Source organism: Micropterus dolomieu, linkage group LG08 (genome assembly GCF_021292245.1).
Source record: "Micropterus dolomieu isolate WLL.071019.BEF.003 ecotype Adirondacks linkage group LG08, ASM2129224v1, whole genome shotgun sequence".
Lineage (NCBI taxonomy): Eukaryota > Metazoa > Chordata > Actinopteri > Centrarchiformes > Centrarchidae > Micropterus > Micropterus dolomieu.
The window spans coordinates 18,712,231-18,736,738 of NC_060157.1; the positions used below are offsets into that span (position 1 = coordinate 18,712,231).

Sequence of the window (24,508 nt, forward strand, 5' to 3'; positions counted from 1 at the left end):
CACCAGGGTTGAGAAGCCGTCATTGAACAGGGGAGGGGGTCTACGCCACCACTTATCCCCCACTTACAATGCTGTCCTTTCATCACTTCCTAGGAAACTCAACAAACGTAACCTATTGGCCTCAGGTGAAGATACCAACGATGGTCGTTCAGTCTTGGCCACAGGCAGTCTCAACGACTGTAACGACTGTCGTCACAGCAACAAGGAACACTAACGAACCAGCGGTATCGATGACCCGAGATAACGACCCCACTGAGGTTAAATAGCTGAGTTTCCCTGCCAGTCAGTCAGAACTGAAGAAGTCCTTTGGATAAGGGACGAAACGTCTTCCAGTAGCTTCAACCAAGTCCAGTTGCCCTTCATTTTAACCTTCGTTGCATACAGAGTTTCTGATAACTGGGCTCACTTCACAGTCATGACATCCACTTTACAGTAATTATGTGATGTGCTCTAAACTGGGTAGATGTTTGAAGGGGGGGGTTAGAAAGAAATCCTTCTTTGCAATTAGGAGTAGGGATGCTCCAGTCGACCAGTTGGTTTTTGGCTTAACCAGCAATGGTCGAGCAGCGTCAAATGTCCAATTTACTGCCATGCTAAAACATGTTGTAGGCCTGCCGTAGTTCTTCACCGTGAGTGAAGAAGACGTAATGCTCAGACAAGATAGACTATCTTGTATTAGGCTACATTAGAAGACGCGGACACGGTGGAAATCTTACAAGCACGAAACAGTTAAAGACACAGTGAACACAGCTGTTGGTGCCGATGTCATTGAGTACCACAGTTGGTAATTAACAAATAAATAAATAAATAAAGGACACGGAATCGCGGGTGAAAAAAAAAACAAAAAACATGTCTTTATAAAACTGACAAATAGAGTCAGAAATAGTGAGATAAGAAATGACATGGCTACACTGTAAAAATTATCAAGGTGGTTCAACTTAAAAACTTTCAATTGCTGCCTTAAAACTATGAGTAAACTCAACTCTACGAAAAGCTTTGTTTCAACTCTTGATGTTAAATTATACAATTTGTTTAATTAATGACTATTTATTGTTTGAACTTTATTACATTGTCCATTCAAGGAAACTTGCTTTTTCTTGTCAGACAAACAATTCTACAGCTTTTATACTCACATTTTAAAGTTAAGATAACTAAATATAAGACATTTCAAGTTAGTTGAACTTGGAAATGCAAGTTCACCTGCTGCCTTGAAAATGCAAGTTAACTTAACTTGAAGATTGCCTTTGTTTCAACTCATAAATTCAAGTTCATAATGTTGATATAACTACAGTGTTCTAGTTGTCTCAACGTAGTTTTTTTGGTTAAATGAACTTGTTATAATTTCAACTTCATACTTTGAGTTATTCTAACTCATAGTTTCAAGTTTAAACAACTTAACCAAATCAATACTACTTTCCATTTCAAGCTAAAGGGTTTAATTCCAAATTTGTTTCCGTTTACGTGTATAAAGGGCCTTGCAGACAGACCCACCGACAACAGCACCACTCGCTATTATCTTCAACAGCATGCGATGCGGCAGGGCAACGCACTCCACTCGAGCTCCCATGCACACCGCAGTCGAAGTTCTGAAAGGGCCTTAAGGCCGTTGTCGGGAACCCTTTCCACCAGTTGCAGTAGTCTTGTTTACCACAGAAGTGTCTATATTTTGGTTGGAATTTGAATATTTGACTTATCTGCAGTATATGATTAGTAGGGATGAGCAAGTACACCCCTATCTGCATCTATATCTGTTCAACAAATACAATTTTTTGTATCCATACTCAAAATGGACAGGGCTTAATCTAGAGGTGGTTCTACAACTGGAATTTATTTAAGCCTGAAATTGGCATCAAAGCCATATTTATTAGAAAACTATTTACAGAACAGCCTCAGAATTGAGCTTCAGAGCAATGTTTTAGTAGTAGGTATATGGGTCTATGATTTTTTTCAGTGTACTAGAAATAGGGTAATGTATTCTTTAAAATATTGTCAAATAAAAAATACAAATATACCCCCACCACAACAATTACATTGCCATTCTGTGGAAATCCAGCAACCTAACCTGAAGCAATTTTTATTTTGAGATGTGTCTGTGCAAGAGAAGGTCCTGTAATCTGCTGCAGTTTGGAGAAAATAAAAGTTATTTAATAGTCAATGTTTAATAATGAACGTACAGTTGAAATGATCCCAGTCAGAAAATGCTAATGGAATCCTAATAAAGATAATTTTCCAATAAAGGAAATTCACAAATTTTTTTGTGTATGCTGTCAATTATAGTTTTTAGAAAGAAAGAAAATCATAATCGGCAGGTCAGGAATCGGACAGAAAAATGCAATTGGTGCATCTCTAATTAGAAGAGGAAACTGATCATTTACAGAATAACTGTTCATTATTCATGACCTTTTTTTTACCTTCAATTTTTATGTCATTTAAGATAAGATATACTTTATTGTCCCAATAGGAATCACAAAAGCCAATAGAATTGAACATACTATAGCTATGGCAGTTAATTGATAACTAGTTACTGATTAAACTATATTCCAAAGTCTGTATTAGGTATCGTTACATAATAGCTCTACTGTCCAGACATTTTGTAGAGTGTGATGCTTCAGTAAGAGCAATAATTAATAAGGTATTTTCTCATACATTAATATTAATTTAATTAAGAAACCTATTTGCAAATTGGAGGCCAAGACCAAACACAGGTCAGCAAGTAGACAAAAGAAAAAGTTTGTTTTGCTTTATTTGTTTCTGTGAAGGAGAACCTTGAATAATTTCTTGTCAAGTCCACTTGAAACAACACTTGTCCAAAACGAGCAAAAATTGTGAGCCAGCTTTATGAGACTACTATGTTACTGTAGGGCTGTAGTCAAGATAAATTATGTCTGAGACAAGTCCAAGTCTGAGCAGCTCTGAGTTTGAGACAAGACAGTTCCAATGGAATCTGAGAAAAAAAATGTAATCATAGAAATGAAATGGTACAATAAGAGTTGGACATAGTATTCAGTGTGGTAGCTACTACAGAGGACATGAAGGTCAAGGCTCGAGTACAGCCCAAGCTCTCCTGTCTAAGTCAAAATCTTTCATTATAACCAGACACCACCTGTAAGAATGAATGAGGTCTCTCTGAAACCTGTTCCTGTAGGATAGTGGAGGCCCTTCAGATAACAGCGGCAGTGTAACTCGCTTCTTCCTGAGAGCAGTTATACCTTCATCTCTCTGTAGATTTCAGAGGCCCTTCAGAGCAGAGCGGTGAAACATGGAGATCTACTGAAACAATCCCCATGAGTAGCGTCAGCTCAATCTCTGAAATAAAAGGCCACTCCATCTGAGGGGGATTTTGTGAGAATGGAATTATGACTCAGAGAAAAAGAGGGAGAAAAGTGGAGGAAGAAAAAAGAGAGAGAAGAGACTGGCATCTCTTTTACAGCCGGGTGCGTCAGCCCAGCATTATTTCACCCTCTCCATTCGTGGTTGTCCCCTTGTCACTACTGTAACCCCCCCACTTCATCGTGGAGGTCTGTCACAAAGACCTCTTTTGTCCTCGCCATCATCGCTCTCACATCTTCTCAGCTCTGATCCTGCATGAACGTCTCTGCAGGGAGAGAAAAAAACGAGACTGGGACACAGAGAGGGCTGGATGATGATGAGGTCCCAGAAGAAGCTTTCCCAGATCAGAGAGTCTGGCCTTGTGACGCCAGGAGCCACACAGTTTGTGTGAGAGTATATGTGTGATGCAGAGGGTGTGACAGACTGAATGGAGTCCTTCTGTATTCTTACAGCTGCGAGTAGCTTGTAGCCAGACTGAGGGACAACTAAATGACACACTGTGCTGCTCTTATCTTAAGAGAGAGAGGGAAATAAAGAAATCCCCCTGAAACTCCTCTTCATCTAAAAGGATTTCTGTACAGATGCGTGTGAAATGGTCGATAAGGGCACAACACAACCCCAAGCAAACCTGATGTCCTTCCCACCATCTCTATTAAAAGCCTATGAGAGAGAGCAAGCCTCTAGCCGAGCAGTGTGAGGCCCATGTCATTGATTGCTCAGGGAACTGGAACGTACGGTGTTGGGGGTCCAAGCCCCCAGGCAGGGCAGCAGTCCATCATCAGAAGACCAATGCAACCAACCAGGACTGGAGTCCACAGAGGCAACAGACCAATGTGCCTGTAGTCACCCTGTCTAGTCTGGGGCATGTGCACTTAACAACACACAAGCTCACTGGACCAGTAGAGTTATGTCAATATTGCCTTATTCAGAGTGGCTCCACATTCATCTGGTTGCTTAATAGCAATGGTAGAGAAAAGCAATAATATGTCTCTACAAAGTTCAACCCATAGGTGTGACCACTTCATACAGAAATAAAAACACGTATGTAAGTTTGTCACATTTCTTTCATTCTTGGAAGGATGAAAAGGCCTCTGAAACAGCCTGTAGGCCAGTGGTTCTGAACCTTTTTTGGCCAGCTAACTTTCTGAAATATCATTTAAAAAAGCATGTCAGTGAATGCCAAATAATTGAACAGTAAGTGTCTTAGAATAATATTATCATTAATTTCCATAAAATGGGAATAGAAATTGAATATTAAACAAATGCAACAAATTTGACATTAAAAACAATAATATTGTTTAAAGGCAGAATGAGTTGGATTTTCCTAGAAAACAATGCATAGACTCATACGAAAACTACAAGGGCACTTAGAGAGGCCAGACCTCCACTAAAGCCAGTAGTCGAGTCTTGGTCCATGATGTGCAAATCGGTCTGGACATATTCCCAAAACTATCAGAATTACAGTATGTCGAAATATGGTTGTGTCTCATCATCTCAGCTGTGCATTTGTTATGTACTCCTCACCGGTAATTCCGGATTAATCCAACAAAAAAATCACATCCTTAAATGCTTATTTCTTCCATACCTGCATTTGTTTCTGCAGTTATGTTTGAGGCGACTGTTATGTTATGTTGCATGTTTGTTGCGGAACACCATTAACATTAATTATGATGGGTTTGCGCACTTTGGGGCGTGCACGACAACTTCAGTTAATTTTGCCAACACCAGTGTTACAATTATCTAGCAACGTTAACAAAAATGAAAAATAATTTGTGAATCCACCACATGATTTGGATCCAAAAATTTAATAGGTTCTTTGCACATGCTACACCCTTCCACCAAGTTTCATGAAAATAGGGCCAGTAGATTTTCGGTAATCCTACTGACAGACAAACAAACTAACAAAAGGCACTGAAAACATCACCTCCTTGGTAGAGGTAATAATAAAATTATAATATACAATAATCATTTATGACCTACTTTGGGCAGTGGGTGTGTAGCCCCCAGCCAATAACAGCTCACATGGTGTGAGATCGACTCTTGTGTTTCTAAATAACTTAGCGAGCAGGTTACTTCACTGTCGCAGTCTCTCTCCTCTGCTCTCTGTCTGTGTCATGGATGTATAAAGAGCTGCCGGTCTGTGTGTCTGTCTGACCGATGGCAGGGCTGAGCTACAGCAGACAGGATGAAGAGTGCGCTTCGGCTGCATTCACACAAAATCCGGCAACGTACCTCCTTCCCGCAGGGTCGTGAGGAGGTGTGGGCGTGTTTATTTGTGCTTTAGAGCGTAAACACAGTGAAACAATCAGAAAATAAAGTTTTACGTCCCTGAGTCACTGCCGTGGTCATTCTAATGCCGCTCTCTCTCTTCATTCACTCTCTAGCTCACCGCTGCTCTCACTCTGTATTTCTCTCTCTCTCGCTGGTTGAGCCAGGGAGTAGTGGCCACCTTTGAGTAGTGTGTTTACAAACAGCATCCAACAAATCCTACTCATTCTGCATTTCAGAGTTAAACAAACAAGAACACCTCAGTGCCCCCCTTTCAAATATATTGCTTCCAGTGAACCCAACGTCGTGTAAACTCAACACGTAGCCGTCTAGGGACACTAAAACTTTCCAGTGACTGACAAAACGGTACAAATTAAATTCTTATACTACACTACACAGCTCTTAATGGCAGGTTGACCTATGACATCAATTACATGGCCGGAAAATTGTGGATTACATAAAAACTAATGTGAAGATCATTCTTATCATAGCCCTTGTAGCTGATGGCTCAGTTCTATTCAAGTGTCCCAGTAAGCCAGGCAGTGTGACAGTGAGCCAGCATGCACAATACCAGGACCAGGACAGGACAAAACAAGTAATTGGAAAATTGTGATGTGTATTTCATGTGCATTATGGAGTAATTAAATAATCAATCAAAATAGTCGACAGATGGACAAAATAGTTTGTTGCTGCCCTACAAAAACGTCATTCATTACTTCTGTTTTGGAGGTTTAGCAGATAAATACTTTCTTAATCCCTAAGTAGAACTGAATAGTACAATCTGATCCAATATATCTTTTTAACACAAACACAGTGAACATTAGAAGAAAAATCAATGAGGACTAACAACTAAAAAGAATTTACAGACAAAAGAAATGAAGAAATGTTTTCATTGTGTTGGGAGCTGAAGTAATTATAAATGTCTAAATCTGTTATGTTTTTTTTGGGGGGGGGGGGGGGTTGCCGCAGCCTCCAATATGAAGAAGTAATCATCCTGTTTTCCATCAAATTCATTGCACAATCCGGGTATCCCACCCCACCCTGTTACATTTTACTACAATAGCCTCCTTGTTTTAGGGAATTGCGGCCTGAATGGCACCATGCTACATTATCATGATATTCCTCCACAGTGCAGCTAAACGGGCTCATTCAACCCAGATGACCTTCCACAAACCCCAACAGAGTTGCCAATGGCTGCCCTACAGCACAAAACATAGGCTCATTAAAAATCTCATTTGAAAAGCTGCCGAGATCTACAGCACCATCTACTTTTAGTACGGCACCTTTGACATGGAAACGTGGTTGAGGAGTCTGTACAATGTTTGTCCTATATTGATGGAAAGAGAAAGTAGGGCGTTTCCATTTGTGAATACAGTAACAACATTGTGCTCAATTGTAGGGTGATAATGGTGGGCCCTGAGTAGCACGAGTCTGAAAAATGTGTTTCGTTTTTTCATGAATATAAATGCTCACGTTCATTGTCAGAGATGGTTGTCCATTTAGCAGCAACTTGGATCCGAAAAGACATAATCAAGAATGAAATTTTACTACAAAACAACTGATTGTTTTGATAAGGGCTTCAGTTTCAAAGTGTCAAAACGATTAAAGGATAGATTTAAATTTTTTCAAGTCTGTCTCACATGCCCAAGTGGCCAGTAAAAGAGTTATTGGCTGCTGTTATTGTTCCTCCTGTTGAGCCAAAACTGACAAATTAAGTGTGAATCTCCCAAAATTCCATTCACATTTTCAAACTTTGGAATGCATTTTTACACAAAACAAACACTGATTTTGCCCCCACCCACTTACACTGAAGGCATCCAGTGCCGACACGAGGACCAATTACAGAGATTTCTTTCCTATTCACTATAAATACTGTATAATGTACATGTGAGTATTTTGTAAGAATATTTTTATTGCAGGTCATTATTGGGTACAAAACACATATGGAGATATATAACTACAGTTCAGGTAAAGGACCGCTCTCTTACTTATTCGACCACCTGTGCCTCATTCAATTCCACCAATCCAACCACCCGTGCTTCACTCATTTCATCCACCTGTGCCTCTCAAATCCAATCACATGCACATACATATATATGCCTGTCTAACCCCTTTGTCTCCTGTTCCTCAGTTCTCACATCCCTCTTCCCCAAACCCTGTTTTCTCACTTCTTTTAATGGGAAGCACGGTGGCGCAGTGGAAAGGACTGCGGCCTCAAAGCAAGAAGGGCCTGTGCTGAGACCTCGCTCAACCCAGGCCTTTCTGTGTGGAGTTTGCATTTTCTCCCAGTGTTTGCGTGGGTTTCCCCCAGGTGCTCTGGTTTCCTCCCATCATCAAAGATATGCACGCTAAAATCCATAATCCTGCCAAAGTGATCATTTTGTCTTTTTTCTACAACAGGAACCACGGAGGGTTGATAAACAAGTCGCTTATCGAGACAAGCCGCCACCCTGAGTCTCGACCCAGGGTTCATAGCCGCTCCGGCCACCAAACCCTTAACAACCTCCTTCATCCCTCCATTCTCGACCCCTTCATCCCTCTCCACTCGATCCCTCCATCATAAATACTCCTCATTATCCAAATAAACTACCTTTTCATCCTTCACATTGGCATGGTCTTTGTTAGTGAATGGAATTTAAAAGTAATTTTAATTTTTCCCCTTTTTCACAAATAACAACATGCAAGTATTTTTATTTAGAATAAAGTTAAAAGTATGACTAAATAGTGCATTCGGCTTAGTTATTTGGCTACCTTCACAGATGTTGCCAAATCTTTTACATCTCTTTATATCACTGGTTGCATGAGACCATCGTGGCAAATGTTGCAAATCAATGAGCAGTAATGCTTTCTGGCAATTTTGTATTTTTCAGATGTAGTATTATTTTATCTGTAAACACTTTCTCAACTGAATTTCTCAAGATTATTTCCATCATCGATCAATGCGCCGCTTGTTTTCTTGATTAGTCGTTTTGTCTATAAAATTTTTCCCACAACTGCCCATAGTGACAACCTCAAATTTCTTGTTTTGTCCAACCGACAGTTTTTTCAGTTTACAATTTTATGAAAAAGGGGAAAAAAAGCAAGAAATAGTCGCTTTTAAAATCACATACCTGAAAATCGATTTAGAAAACGGTTATTATCTGTTGATCAATTAATTGTGTCAGTTAACATAAATGTTATTATGTTATTATAATAACATCAGTATCACCCACACCTAACACAAACTAACAGATATGATTTAGTGTTCTGTGTTATTCCTGCCGCCACTTACCTGCTTGAAAATGAACTTGTACTCTTGGTTGAATTGCCAGGCGGTCACTACGTGTATAGTGGACAGCACAGCTCCACTAACCACAGCAGCTCTCATTCTGACAGGCAGCAGCGTGTAGATAATGTAGATGAAGAAAACCGTCCACCAGATGCCCTCTGAAGCACTGGGGGGGTACATCATCAGCACCCCAAAAACCTGCACCACAATCAGCACCCCAATCACCAGGTAGCTCACAATCCACATGTAGTCCTGGTGGAAGCCGTTGCGGTTGCAAACCACCATCATGGCCAGGAAGAGAGCCATGGCCACAGAGAGTACTGAGACGTAGGCCACGTCGGGGGTCGTGTGGACGCAGTGGAAGACCAGCATCACCCCACACACCACGACGAGCACCCCCATCAGCATGGTCAGAGAACTCTGGTTGAGCCTGAAGAAGTAGCGCTGGTACAGGCGCTCCAGCTTGGCGGACTGAAATTTCTTGGATTGGAAAACCCACATAACCCGCCACCAGCAGTCTGCTGCAGTCATTGTCTTGCAGCTGCCCTCTAATTCCTCCTCTTTCCTGCCCTTGAGCTCACCATCTTCAAAGCCCAGGTCCACAGCCTTTAGACCCAGATCCCCACCGCCACCAATTCTCTTCCCATAGTGGTCCTCTTGCCAGCCACAGCGCAAGCCAAAGTTACCCCCACTGGTCCCCGCTCCGTAATGGTAATGCTGGGAGGCGGCATTAGGGAGCTCCAGGTCCTCATGGTCCCTCAGGCAGCTCATGTAGTGTGGGTTGCACAGTGAAGAGCTGTCCTTTCTCTTTTTGCCATTGCGCTCTCCCCATGCTGTCTTTCGCTCATCCACTCTGCCTACAAAGAGGCCTCTGGCCCACGACATCCTAAGCAAAACACATGGACGTTAACACACAGATGGAGAACGTTTAAGACATACTGGTATAGAGAAGTAAGGATCCTCTCACCTGTGTGGGCTTTATTGTGTGCAGCAACAATTTGCTCTTTGGCCAGGCCACTAGTTTATTCCAGCTGGCACACACCATGAGCTCAGACTGGCCAGAGGCATCAAAGATGAGTCTGTGTTTCAGCCGTCTGTCTATGTTGTCAGTGTGTCAGCCCTATACACCACCAAGTGCCTCTAAAGACCACCTGTTTTCCTGTGAAAACACACAAACAATACACATTATGATATTGAGCTAACACCGCCTGAGGAAATATCACCTGAAGATCATTATGGATACATTACTGTAAACATCAAGGAAAACACACATTTGTCGCATGGCATCTGTTGATGTCTTTGTTTACTGATGTGTTTGCGTGTGCGCGTCTTTATGTATGACTCTCTGGCAGAAAGTTTGACAATCAAGAGAAGTCAGGAAATATTCTCTAGTAAGTGGCTTGTCCGTTCTACTCTCCCTCATCAACTTCCCCCACCAGCCTGGGACAGCATTGCCATGGAAATGATCTGTTGTTTGCAAAACACTGGACTGTGACAACAAATTCTCCTCCAATTATTGCCTCATGCAGCAGGTGCCACAAGTCAATTTTGTCATCAAACCATAAAACTTAAACACAGTCCCATTTCAACAAACTCTCCACTGATTGATGAATTTTTTTGAACATTTACAATCGGGGGGCTTTTCGGAGGAGACTAACAAGTCTTCTCAGTGGATAGCACTCTGCTACGCTTGATCACTGCAATCTGCCCCTAACATCTGGAGTGGGCAGAGATGGGTGTGCTCTATTTGACAACAAAGGCCCACTGAGTGGGCACCATCAGAGATCAAGGGCTCTCAGTCCAGATTAAATTGTCCATGCTTCCCCCATTAGCTTTGATGACTCACTATAGCTGGCTTCTGGCAGCACATGTCAAGGACACTGCTAACCTCTAAACTTAATAAGCAAATCTCTGTCAGGTTGACTGAGCTGAGACAAACAGTGGGAAGAGCGCCCATAGACAGCACACATGGCCACATCAACAGCAGCTTGTACTGTGAGTTGCTCATCCACCACACAATATTTTTTCTTTTTAACTAATTGAAAGAGTGGTTTCAGATACACAGTGCGGTTCATGGATTGTGTAAAATACATATTTATTATTAAACAGAACAACCTTGGAAACGTGTCCCTTCTTAGAAAAACATTTTATTGATAGCAATAAATAATATAACTCCTTCTAAAATAAAAAATAACCCGAACTAATTACAAACTACACCGAAAATCAGCGTGATATTTCATATTGGGAGCATCAGTTTAGTATGTGGCTGTTCTCCTTCTGCTCCGAGCTTACACGCTTCCTGCAGGAATAACCTTAGTCCTCCACTCACATCTGATACATTTGCGACAGGTCAGGCAGTGGCATGCGGCTCTTATGTAATACAAGCATCTGCCATAGAATATGAACTCTGTGGGCACATATGGGCAGATTTGAGTCAGCCGTCCTGCATGCATTACAAATGAAGAAAATGATGTAAGTGACATTTCAGCACAGACTAACAACATCTTGCTTTTGTGGGGGGTGGGGGGGGGGTGCTGGTCTATTGACAGACCCACCTCCGTCACCATTGCTAACACAGGCCTGATGTTAAATAAACACATGTTTAGCAATTACACGTGTGGGCCCAGGCTGTTGGGATGCAGGCAGTCAGCCGAAGCGCATTACATAAGAGGACGCTCCAAAGTAGCCTGCAGGCAAAGTCGACAGCTCCACCATGTTCACATGAAGCCTCTCAAACCACACTACACATGGAGACACTGTACGACTGGATAGCCTGGAGTCAGTCCGGACTGTATAGGCTGCAAAGGAAAGTGCAGCTCGACACACATCAACCGACTCAGCCTATCAGGAGGAAAACATTCCATCGGGCAACTTCAGCCTTGACAGTGGATCTCCTGCTATCGCGGGGATGTGAGGTCCAGGACTAAAGCACAGTGATAACGGGGTCTCCATAGGCTATGCACACTGGGCCTGTCTCCATCTGTATAAACGTCCAAACAGGTCACTGGACGAGAGGAGATTGGTGAAAATGCTGTGTGCCAAAATACAAACTGTAAACCGGCTGATTTGGGTCTTTTAAAAAAAAGTGTAAAAGAATCTCCTGCTCCTGCTATAAGGACCAATGTGTAGGCTACAGTCCCGCAGGACAGTTCAGGCTCCCCGACGCCGCCGCAATCGTCACAGCAAAACACTGTAGTAGCTACAAGTCAGCTGTTGGGACTGCTGTATCCTCTTACTGCATTTCAGACCAGCCGGCCTGCAACGAATTAACATTGTGCAGAGCAGTTGCCCAACAGAGCCGCGGGAAAGCTTTAAGAGAGGCAGTGAGTGGACTTACCATTGGACATCCTCGATTACAGGAGTAACTGTGACACTGCGGAGGAGCTCCAGTTTTTGCTCCGTGTTCAGTCTCCACGCAGCAGCGGTCACACGCTTCAGACGGGTCTGTCCGTCTGGGAAAGGGGGGAGGTTTCGTTCGGAGGAAGGGGGAAACTGCGTTATTGGCCGGGCAACCTTCACTCTTCGCAGCCAGAGACACAGTACATTCCCAGTACAACCTCCTCGACTCTCTGTCTCTCTCTCTCTCTCTCTCTCTCTCTCTCTCTCCACACACACACATACACAAACTCACACAAGCTGCACTCCCATTCGTGAACACAGGAGTCCCTCTAGAGGCGGCTTGAGTGTGCCCCTCTAGCATGTGGGATTTACACGCTGCAACGCTGTCCGTTTGTTCTTTTACTTTTCCCCCCTCACTTTCACATCAGCCCACCTTGTCAGTCAAAGTACAACAAAACTTTTTAAGTGGCAGGAAACAATATGAACCTCTATGTACAATGCTGCCATGAATCACATTCAGACATTGTTATAGCACCACCTAGTGGAAAAGATGTATAATCACTGCCAAGCTCTCCCAAAGCAGTATTTTAAGTGTTTACATTCATTATCTATTTATTTATTTAACAGCAAGGCATTAAAGAAAAATAGTAATCAGGTATCAATGTATCAGGTTTAATGACTGTACAGCCAGCCTGTAAGTATCTCATCACATGATTGAGTTTAATTTGTAAACCAGTAAGGCAACGCTGGTGTTGACACAGAGTACTCTGATGTTGACTTTTCACCCTTTAAAACAACTACACACCCATGAGGATCCCACCAGGAACATTAAACATCAGGTTACAGTAAGTTGTTACACAATATAGTCCATAACATTAATATAAAACAAATATAAACTACTGTAGGCCAAGAAGTTTACAATGTTATGGTAATTATCGTAGGCTTACGGTACAGACAACTCTCTGCACAGCTACTTCAATAGCCTATTTTTACTAATGACATTCCCATGCAGGGAAATTCAAGTGTCACAGCCATAGAATCACAAGAACAGATGCATAGATACATAACTTTTCAAAAGCATTTTCAAACCAAGATAAAACCTACATCATGCTGCAAGAAAAAAGTAAAAGAAAAGGTGCCTTAAACGCCAAAATATATAGTAACTACAAATTGTATTGATTAGTGGTCCACCAATATTATATGTATGGACTTATTTACAGAGCAGGGCTGTCAATAATGCCGATATCAAAATGAAGAAAGGTCATGTATAATTCCATTATTCCATGCAGAGTACAATCTAACATACACAGTTATTTTATCCAGTAAAGTGTTGTTTTAGATAGAATTGTAATTAATTAATTAAATAGAGAATTACTCTGGGTTATAGATTTCAGAACGTGCCATATAAGGGAGAGCGAGGTAGGCCTACACTTTGTCAGAAGTGACTTCATTACATTATTCTTTACAGTAGTATATAGGCTGGCTAATAACGCTAACCAGTAATGGTTATAGATTAGCTGTCATTTAGGATGTGAGAAACCTGTTAACATTTAGAAAAGATGATGGTGAATGAGGAAATTTGAGGCTTGAAACTAACTTTTTCACCGCCTTCCCAAAACTCACAAGGGGGAGCGCTAACATCTTTCCACAGCAGCCACATTGACATGGCTTCCTGCTCATGGCTCCGCAGACATCGGCCTGTCAATACAGGTATTGGCCGATGCCGATTATCTCAAAATGCCAGATATCTGATTAATCGGTTTATCATTAGTATTGACACAAGAAAATCACAATTACATCAAATACAAAAAATACACTTGAGGGAATGATATTGAGTGGTGGGTAAACTTGGCTGTGGCTGCAGAAACCTGTAGCAGTTACATTCTTTTATACAGTTATAACTAGTATGATGGGTTGTGAAGAAGTTAAATTACAACACCCATAATAAACACTTATTATTATAGTTGATGGGAGAGTTTTAAAGTCAACTTATATTTATATAGCTTTGTGCAAATGAACAGATATTTAAATGTATAAATATGAATATGAATACACATTGCCATTTCGTCAGTTTGCCCAGCAGTCGGCGCCATTGGCCATCAACAGTCTCGTACATCACTTCTCTGTGTAGGAACGCCTAAAACTATAAAGTATTTCTCTGCAGTGAAACTATAGAAATAATTTGTGTGTGTGTGTGCGTGCGTGTGTGTGTGTGGGTATATACCCAAGAGTTTATAGGCGCATCCAACATATGATGGTACAAAATAAAGTCCTGGTGGGCCTAATTTGTATTAACCCCCCTTTATGTGTTTATTACACTTGAATCTTTGACCTTCAGTGATACGTGTGCAGAGACTGACATTAGAAAGACATTTTTACATTTATCTTCTGAAGGAGGAAAATTTCTCTGTGTTCACCTAAGATAATAGTTGAACGCATGCATGCATGAGCAAGATTTTGTGACATCACAACTAGTTTGGTAGCCAATCGTGGTCCAGCAGGCAAATTACACAAGGGTGAAAAGGAAACTTGAAACCTTCAGTGCACAAATGATGGATTTTTCAGAAGGAGGATCTTTGCATTATCCTTGCACTATGGATGTTGCCAAATGTCATATCTGCTTGTCCCAGATTGTCAGGAACACCGATGAGCTGCTTCAAATACAGAGTGAAAAAAGAACTCTAACCACAAAAGGTGTCTGCTTTATGGCCTGTAAGGTACCTGACTGGAGCGGTCGATTGGCCCTGTGTAAATGGAACGCGTTTACAGGATGGGAGGGGGCCAAAGTGCTGGATCAGTGAAAACCGAGAAGACCCGCATGCCATATATCCTTTTGCCTGCCTGGACATATTTAGCGACCAAATACAAGACGTATCATTCCGTTGAAAACAGCGTCCCAACCAAAGAAACCTTTAGAAAGGAAAAGAACAATATTGAAACCTTTCAGACTCTGATAATTATAAAATGTGTCCTGCAATGTAGACTAATATTCTGCTATGTGTGTAATGAAATTTTAGCAGGAGGTATAGAATGATGGGCAATTCATTTCACATAAGCTATTTCTTTGCAAAGTAGCTAATCCTACTGAACATTGAGCTGTGATAAGAGAAAACAGATCAATTCTGTAGATATAAACCCAGACAGTTAAATTTTAATAAAACAGATATGTCAGTGAACGAGTTTGGGCACACATTCATAAGGGCTGAAGTCAAACTCACAGGTGATCATCATATATTTAAATTCAAAAATAGAAGAGGAGACTGGGTGGTGTAAAAAGTGCAGGTCTTGCATAATTTATTAAGAAAGCTGTAATCTATCCACCCGTGTCCGTGCGTTTGGCTTTGTGTACAGTCATTGATCATGCCGTGAACCCAAACTACAGATTTTATAGCGCAGATGCTGCCGGAGCTTCACTTCAAATGAAGCGTTGAGCAGCAGCCGAGCCTTTCCTCTCGTGTTGTATAAATGTTTGGACGAGGCGCTGGGCTCTGTCTTTTAGTTGATGCCTACTGTGAAAACTGTGGCTTTTTTTTTTACCCCAAGTTGGGCTGAGGTGGCTGAGATCCCGTTAACTGCGGATGTCCCTGACCAATTCAAGCGTCTTTCTGCTTAACGAGGTGGGTTATTGTTAGTTTTTCCCTCTTCTTTTTGGATCTCTTCGGGGGTGGTCGAGGTAATTGGCGACTGAATGAGATTTTGACTGCTACTGTGCTGTATGAAGGGGGTTGAAACCAGGCTGGATGCGTCGCGTAGCCCCTCATTACTGTACCTCCAGACATAAACAAGCAGTAAAGGTAGAAGCAGTTCCTTGTTGGAATGCCGATAATTAAATTAGACAGGCTGACCTCAATGGGACTCTCTCACTTCGGAGTATAGGAGTCTCGGCATGTATTGGTACTGTCAGTCTGCCAGCAGAAATTAGGGACAGTGGGGCTGGGCTGCAGTGGGCTTTTTTAAAGGTTCATGATAAACATTTGGAGCCAAATAAAAGAACTGGTCAACTGGTGCAACAGATGAAAACGCTCATCCAGCCCCGTCGGTCTGTTAACCTTATCATTTATTGGGTTATGAGGGACATAATTACATTTTTGCTCCAGGATAAGCTACAGTAATTGCATTTATGCTGTAATAATGGTTTTTTTTTTCACATATCATACAGCTCATCCATGCAGTCAGGATTTGATGAAACTGTTTTTACTCTTATTTGAATGAGAAAAACATTCATAAATCCACCACTCAATATGACTCTGTCAATCGACAGTCAACACCATAACTATCTCCTTCTTAACTTAGCCTACTGCAATGTCAGGACATGTGAAACTAACTTACACTTACTATATTCTGCTTTCCTTGCATGAAATTAAGAAATGTAAAATATTAAAGGGGGGAGTTTAGAGTGAAAGTTCCCTCTGTAACAATGTTCTGTGCAGCAATTGATGATGCAATAGCTGTAAATGATATTGCAATATGTATGTACCATGGTGTAATAGTATCCATCTATATGAGTCAGACTTGTAATCTCAATATATTTACAAATGTAGTAATTCTCTGTATGTAATGTAATCCACTAGCCTATTATCTGGTGAACAGAGAACAGAGAAATCTATTATTATGAAGAAAAGTGTGATGAAATCACTCTGCAACAATTCACCAAAAAGTCCCAAAACTTGTATTTAAAGTTTTTTAAGGGTTAATGTTTTTGCTCATTTGCTTGCTTAAGCCTTACCATGACAGTTTCATAAATAAACGGTTACCGTGACACTTCTTAGGTTACTCTTTCCTGCAGGTTTGATTTAGAGAAATTAGGTATATAGAAACAGAAATTGGTGTTGCATTTTCCATAATGAACACAAATTGCTAAAGGCTGACAAACTGTGGCCCACTGGTGAGATAATCCATGGTCCAGGACACCTCTGGGGCGTCCATCTGCATCTCTGTGAGCATGTTTCCCACCCAAAGGGTCTGGACTGCGTTAAAGGTGCTTGAAAAGTCAAACACATGATTTTGACCGTGCTGCCAGCCTTTTCCAGCCAGCAAAAGGTCCCCTGGAGGAGCTAAATGATTGCATCATTTGCGTCAGTGTGTGGTTGGCAAACTGCAGGGGGTCTAGTCAGTCTCTGCACTGGATTCATCCTGAGTGCTGGAGTGCTAAAAGTCTCTTGAGCATCTCGTTGAAGCAGGTGTTGCACTTGAAATTCAATATCTCCCCATGAAATGTAAGATGAAAATGATTTTGGCAACGTGTGCCATTATATTTGTGGGGCATCACATTAAGTGAGGTATGCTTTAGGATGATGTCTTTTCCATTCATTTTGTCTTTGCTTGTCTGAGAGTCTCAGAAAAGAGAAGAGTGACAGAGTTCTTTGAAAAGTAAATTTAGCAACAAAAATCTTTATTAAATTAATCAAATCTCTGCATGCAGAATTAAACAGAAAACAATTTCAATTATATCCATTATAACAGTTTAGAGAGTAATTCTGTGTTGTTTATTGTTAATAAATTGCACCTTTACATTGTCCCTTATGTGAAGTGTTGTGTATGAGCAAAGACATTGAAAAACCCATTTGAAGCTTGCAGCATGGACATGACAACACTCATCAATCACTCTTTTTATTACATCACTTCTTAATGTGTCATACTGCAGTAACAAGAAGAAAACATTAATTATTTTTGACTGCAGCCTAATATTTTTTTTGAAAATCATTACTGGTAATATTTACATTGGTAGCTTGAATAATCTTTCTGCACAGTGGTTAAATGAACCACTCAGCGACATAACTAAGAACCTCACTAGACATCATGTGATATACTGTATGTTTGTGTGCTTTATCAGTACTGTCTTTGTGAAGAGCTGCTTAGTGACACCCTCACTCACTTCCCTAGCATCCCACCAGTCTGTTTACCTCCTCCCTGCTCTTGACGTGCACACTTCAAACAGGGATCAGGTCTGCCTTGGAACGCAACGCTGTACCTGCATGTCTGAACTCATCAAGTACTGTACAAACCCCATGGAAGGATTTGGCAGCAGCCAGGTGTCATCTCCTTCCACTCAAAAATCAAAACACAGCAAACTTAAAATAGTCCCTCATCCATAATGCACCAGCAGCACCTATGCCCACAGAGGGGCTTCAAATGGGACAGACTAACAGACATCTGCACTCAATGCTTGGGTGCAGCTCCTAAAGCTGCTCTCCTTTTTCTGCCAGTCTCCCGCTCAGCGCAAAGCACCATGGAGTTTAACTTTCAAACCTTCACTCATTCATGTTTTATTCACATCTACTGCTCATGCAGAATTCGAATGGTTGCCTCCTCCATCTCTCTCTCTCCTCCTCTTTTTTCTTCTCTCCTCCGCCTCACTGTTTCCTGCAACCTATCCTATGAATTATGAATCTCAGCTTTGCTGGAGATTTTCACATTGCCCATAGTCATGGTTTTATAGTCTGGTCTTTAGATCTTTAGATCTTTAGATGCATGTCGTTGATCTCTTACGCTGTATCTTCATTCACACACAAATTTAACAAACAAAGATTGGTTTGTTTGGTTTGTTCGTACAGGTTTTAAAGAAAAACCTCCCACATTCACATGTGTTCATATCCATAACATATGCGCTCAGCACCTGAGGAGGTGTCAGAGTACAGCCAGTCATGACATCTACAGAACACACTCAGTGAACAGAGGGCTACACTGGGGACGCCTCCACATGTCGAACAGAGAAAACTTACAATGCTTCCATATCCCCTCACCACGGCAAGACTTTCTCTTGTCTCTAAACTTTTGGATTTTGACATGTTGAAATCCATAGTGGCTGAAATAACAATGTGATAGGACTGTAGAAATGGACATGATTACCCTTTGAGATTTTGTCTTTGTGAGTTACACAGAATGGTTGTGTATAACCCTCACCACTTACTTGTGTGTACTTCAGGTCTGGGGCCTTTTTTCATGGTCTTGAAACAATACTCCCAATTATGGGAAATCTTAAAGCTACAACTTCCAGCTGAACAGTTTTAACACGAGACTGACTCAAAGCGATACGCATAAAGAAATAGTCCTTTGAATTTGGCGTGGGATCATGTGCCGGCCTGCACAGAGGCCTGACCTCATCACCATCAAACAGGTTTGGGATAAACTGGAATGCCAATTGTGAGCCAGACTTTCATCCGCCACCAGTGCATGGCTTGAATGACGCTCACGTGTCTGAATGGGAGCAAAACCCTGCAGAAAGATTACAAAATCTTGTGGAAAGCCCAGATGAGTGGAGGCAGCATATTAATGCCTGTCATTTTGGAATCAAAAGTTCAGCAATCACACATGGGCGCAATATTCAGACTTCCACATACTTTTGTCAATGAAATGCATGCAAGAATCCCAAGCCGTGTCTAAAGTGAGAATGTGATGGTTCATAAAGCATTTCATTACTTCCGATGTGAGTTTCTGGATCTGAAAGTGTGGATAGATTTTAAATTGCGATAGCAGCGAGAAGAGATTTTATGAGACTGCTTGTTGCTGTAAGATACAATCCCATCCAACATGACAACACAGTGATCTTGTTTGCCACAGTGATGCTCTGTCGTGATAGAGTCCTGAATGAACTATGTATGGCGTTGCGATACGGAGTCCCATTGGACAGGCGAGGTATAGAGATGAAGGGAAGAGAGAAGAGCAGCAGAGAGGGTGGGAAGTGTGGTATGCAGAGCAGAGAGAGCCTCACTGACGTAGCAAAGGGTTGTGTACTGAGAGTGGTGGAGAATAAAAGAGGAGGGGGTTGTAGAGAAAGAGAGAGGGATAGACTGCTTACAAGCATGCTACAGTACACTTCAGTGTTACCCAAGAGAGAGAGCACACCATGACTGACTAGCAGAGAGAGCGAGCAAGAGAGACGGGGAGTGTGCTCTCCTACCTCCAACTGAGTAAGTACGCTGCTATCTCTCCTGCATCTAATCTCTGCTGCAAATTGCACTGATAGCCATTCTAAACCTTAAATGACAGATCTGTACATGCTTCCTGAATGATCCCTGATTAGATGGCGATAAAAGACATAGGTTTACTTTGTGGAAACAGGAAAACCTTTCAACTCGGGTCTTGACATTTTGAGTGAAAGTTTGAGAAATTGAGTTGGCGTATGCGGCAGTCAAAGTGGGGCATGGCTGAATTTCCATCTACATTGGAGCTTTCTGAACAAATTTGAATGTATGTCCAAACTCCTCACCCTCAGTGCTGACATTTCTGTGGAAAATTCTGAGTTGCACTAAAGCAGAAAATGGCATTTAGTGCAGTTGTGTGACAGAGGGGCAGTGGTGGGAAGCTGTGGGCACACTTGCAGGCATTCATGCTGTCTCTGTTGGTGGGGGGAAGGAGTGCATTTGGAACCGCTAGGCTTCCTGTGTGGGGTCAATTAAATACTGCATGAGACAGAGCACTAAAAGCCCGTCCCGTGAGGAGCGAAGTGCTTTGTGTGTTTGTGTGCGTGTGTGTATGTGCATGCATATGTGTGTGTGTCCGTGTTGGCGCATCACTGTGCAATGCCTTGATTAAATTTGATGAACCAAGAATGTTGAGAGGGCCAAAGATTCCAGTTTAGCTTCTCTGAGTTCCTGTTTAGAAAGCCTACCTTTTTTAAATTATTTTTTACTTATTAAAGACACAAACAAAGTCGGAATGTAAAGAAGTACACTATTTAATTTTTTCATGTGACATCTTTATGTTTGGCTGGTCTTATCTAGGACATCGCTCTGTTTCTCCTATTTTAAACATCTCCAAATGGCTTTCTTGGCTGTAACATCTGCAAACGCACAAATTACTTTTATTGTGATAAACCATCCCTATGTAGTCATTAAAAATGTTTAAGACTCAAATTTGAAAGAAAACACACCGTTTTTAGATGCAAAGCTGGAATGTGTGAATATGTAGGGCGCCATTACATATTGATAAGTCTGACATTCTCTCTGTTAGCTCAGCCCACTAGTCAAGAAACACCAATTAGGCCTAACTCAAAACCTAGAGCCTAAATCAGGTCAGCTTCGAAAAAACATATCTGATTTAATGAAGGATGCTGCAGAGGGATGTGCCATTCTGTGCTGCACTGTAGGTACACAGCTTTATGTGGGTTAGCTCCAGCTTCTCTACACTTTGAAGCAGTTTGGTGAAGTCAGGTTGAGCGATCCCTTGGGGAGATGAAAGCCTAAGTATGCACAGCAAAGCCGGCAAGGCCGAGTCGGCAGCGTGGATGAAAGATAGAGATTCCTGGCCAAGCACGCTGCATCATGCTCCTCTTCCTCTACTGTATGCCAACTTCACTGTCGACCAATCTGTGATAATTCATGTCATCACATTGTCGTCATTGCATCTGTAGCACTTTGTAGCACTCTTTGCAGTTGACTAACACAAGATGTCCTCTTTTCTCAAACCTCGACTCGAATGGATGTAACTCTGTGCCTTTTGTCAGAAAGCAGTGGTGTAGCGTGTGTTGAAATGACTTAGAAGTGCTTATTTATAGGCTGTCAAGGGCTCATTACAGGCAGAGAGAAAGTATCCTGAGGTAACATTAGAGCAGGAGGAGGGTGGAGCCGCTCGGGACAGGATGGAGTATCAATCTGGGTGGCTCTCCTATTGATCCACTCTGCCCTACTCTGGTTGCACTGTCAGGAGACCTTCTCTCTGGCTCTGGATGATCCACCTCTGCCGGTAATGCTGCCTCAGCTCCCGCTGCACACAGATTGTAAGGTGCCTCTTTACAAGTCAAAAGGTTGGAGGCCTGTGCAGGTGACTGCAGAGCTTTTGTGCTTAAATCTCCAGATTTGTGGGGGGAATCTGGACCCCTGTCTTCTCTGATGCTGCCCTTTCGCAAGCCACTGAGTTCCCAGTTGGTGCAGGGCGTCTCAGTTGCTTACAGTACGAAAGTGTGGTTGAGCTGCAGTGCTCAGCAAAAAAAATAAATAAAGAGCTCAGTATCAAACCTTAATACTTTTTTAGCACCAACTGAAATGTGTCTGTATCAGCGCCAACATATATCGAAAACAGTCAGGTATTAAAGATTGGCACTGAATGCCATAGTTTAATTAATCTTGAATCTGATTTTAAACCATATTTTGCTTATTTTAGATTTTGTTCTGGTGCATGTGTTCAGACTGTTTATCATTTGAGAACTGTATCTTCTTTTGTTAAATACAAAAGGGAAGGGGGACAAATGTTTATATCCCTCAAAGTAAAGAACTGAAAAATAGAATTGTTCATTATCAGTACCACAACTCAGCACAGGTTTTGTCTTGAGAATGAGAATTAGCATGTCACAGACCCAACCATGGTTGGAAAATTACATCAAGTTTTAAATCACTTTCTCTACTTTTCCTTCTGTCCACATAGTCAGACTTGTTTCTTTGTGTAATCGTATTTCTCTTATTACCTCGTTTGCGGAGGCCTGTGTGAACTTTGAAGAGAAGTGCTAAAAAAAGAAACATTATGAAGAACACCTGCATCACATTATCAGGAGGATTGAACAACACTCGATTTAATATTAACCTGCCGGAAAGGAGAAGCAAATTGCTACAGAGACTTACTACATGCTGAACAGACAAGCCTCAGAGGCTGTCTGTTCTTGTTGTCCATATAGGCACTTTGTTCACATTCAGATGGGCTATCTGGCATCAGTGAATATAGCTGAGCCAGTCTCAAATCTGCTTTGCTCTTTCTTGAGGGAATTCATCAAAACTCAGTGAACTTTGACAATCCTTCGCTATCCTCTCCCCACTGCCAACCCCAGTCTGTGATGGGAGGAGTGGAAGGAGAGGAGAAGAGAGCTATATTTAGACTGACTGAACAGCAAAAAAATGACAAAAAGAAAAGATTCTGCTGTTAATCTCTGGTCCTATTGTTCTAATGTGCCGACTGTCCTCCTCCCTCCCTCTTTTTCTTTTTTGTCCCTCTGTTTTCGTCACAATGTTTCACCTTTTTCCCTTTATCATTCCTTCTCCCTCTCTTCAATTTGATTTAAAGACCTTTAACAGTTAACATTGGCAGAGCAGACAAATTATGTGATAAACATTTATTTTTTACTTTCTGGGACTTTTCTTAGTGTTTAATTTCTCACCGTTTTTCTCCATCAATCATATTTGCTTTTCAGGGATTCTTTCTCTTTGCTCATATCTTTCTGTTTCTAGCTCTGTTTGTTTCCTGTGGTTTCGCTCCCTCTCCATTTTCGCATTCCTCTCCCACTGTGTGAAAGGCTGTTAGTCAATGGCTGCTGCTTCATGCACAACACTAACGATGAAAATAGTCTCCTTATCTGTTCCAGAGGAATCTGAGGGAGGCAGTTGCTCAAACTACAATGATATGTGTTTGTGTGTGAGAGCATGTGTGTGTGTTTGAAAGCTTGCCTGCTTGCATCCCTTTAATTTTAAAAAGCCAAGTAGAAATATAGCCCTGAGACATTTTTTACTAAAAGCCCTGGTGGAGTGCACTTAATTCTTAAGCAGCCAAAGTTGAATGAGGGTGAGGGAGCGCATGCTGCCAGCATAATGGTTGCAAAGAAAGGTCCTCAGTGCCTGGGGCAACCTGGAGAGCAGGCATGCAGCCCTGGCGTGCCAGGAACAACGAGGCTGTCTCCTACAATAGAGACCCCTCTGCTGGATTATTACTGTAAGATGTCTGATGGACTCTAGATGGCTGCATGCTGACTCACCGCTGCATTTCTGTTCTGTAGGCTCATGCATCACCTTCCTGTCAGGAGGATGGTGCAGGGCAGGCAGACAGGCAGGCGGACAAAGCCCTGCCTTCCCTTTTCCTCTCCTCTCCCTCTGTTCATTTCTCCATTCGTGTCCTCCTCTCGTTCTGGCTCCCTGTCCTCCACAAGCTTCACACCCTTTGTGTTTTTTGCTGTTGAAACAGTCACCTGTTAAGCAAAGATAGCTACTAATTAGCAGAGGAATTATAAACTAAGTTGCCACTCAGCATTTTCTTGCTTGGCTATTGTTACAGTATTACACTATCACTTTGCATGTCTTACATAACTGCTCAGTCTTTGTTCTATCTTATTTATAGAAGTTCTATCTGTGCTCACTGAAAAAATTATACTCTGCAGTTGGTGATTAAGCACCAGACCAACCTGTTTTATCACTTTTTCAAGATCTCTTAAAGCAGGAATTGACATATGAGAAATGTATGCAAAAACTTGGAAGGGGTGTGATACATGAGATTTGTGGTTTGTGGTGGGGAGACTCAGAGGAGAGGAGAGGAGAGGAGAGGAGAGGAGAGGAGAGGAGAGGAGAGGAGAGGAGAGGAGATTGCGACGGTGTATGAAACCAGAGG

General features: G+C 41.8%; 1 protein-coding gene across 1 annotated transcript in view; it reads right to left on the reverse strand.

The window, feature by feature from the left end:
- Window positions 1–12,405, reverse strand: part of LOC123975124 (adenylate cyclase type 6-like) — a 40,356-nt gene extending 27,951 nt beyond the window's left edge. The window contains exons 1-3 of the mRNA XM_046056311.1: window positions 12,204–12,405; window positions 9,834–10,025; window positions 8,870–9,752 (exon numbers count right to left, since the gene is read on the reverse strand). Of these exons, the coding sequence (XP_045912267.1) occupies window positions 8,870–9,751 (882 nt within the window). The 5' untranslated portion in view covers window position 9,752; window positions 9,834–10,025; window positions 12,204–12,405. The remainder of the gene's footprint in view (window positions 1–8,869; window positions 9,753–9,833; window positions 10,026–12,203) is intronic.
- Window positions 12,406–24,508: the final 12,103 nt, after the last annotated feature.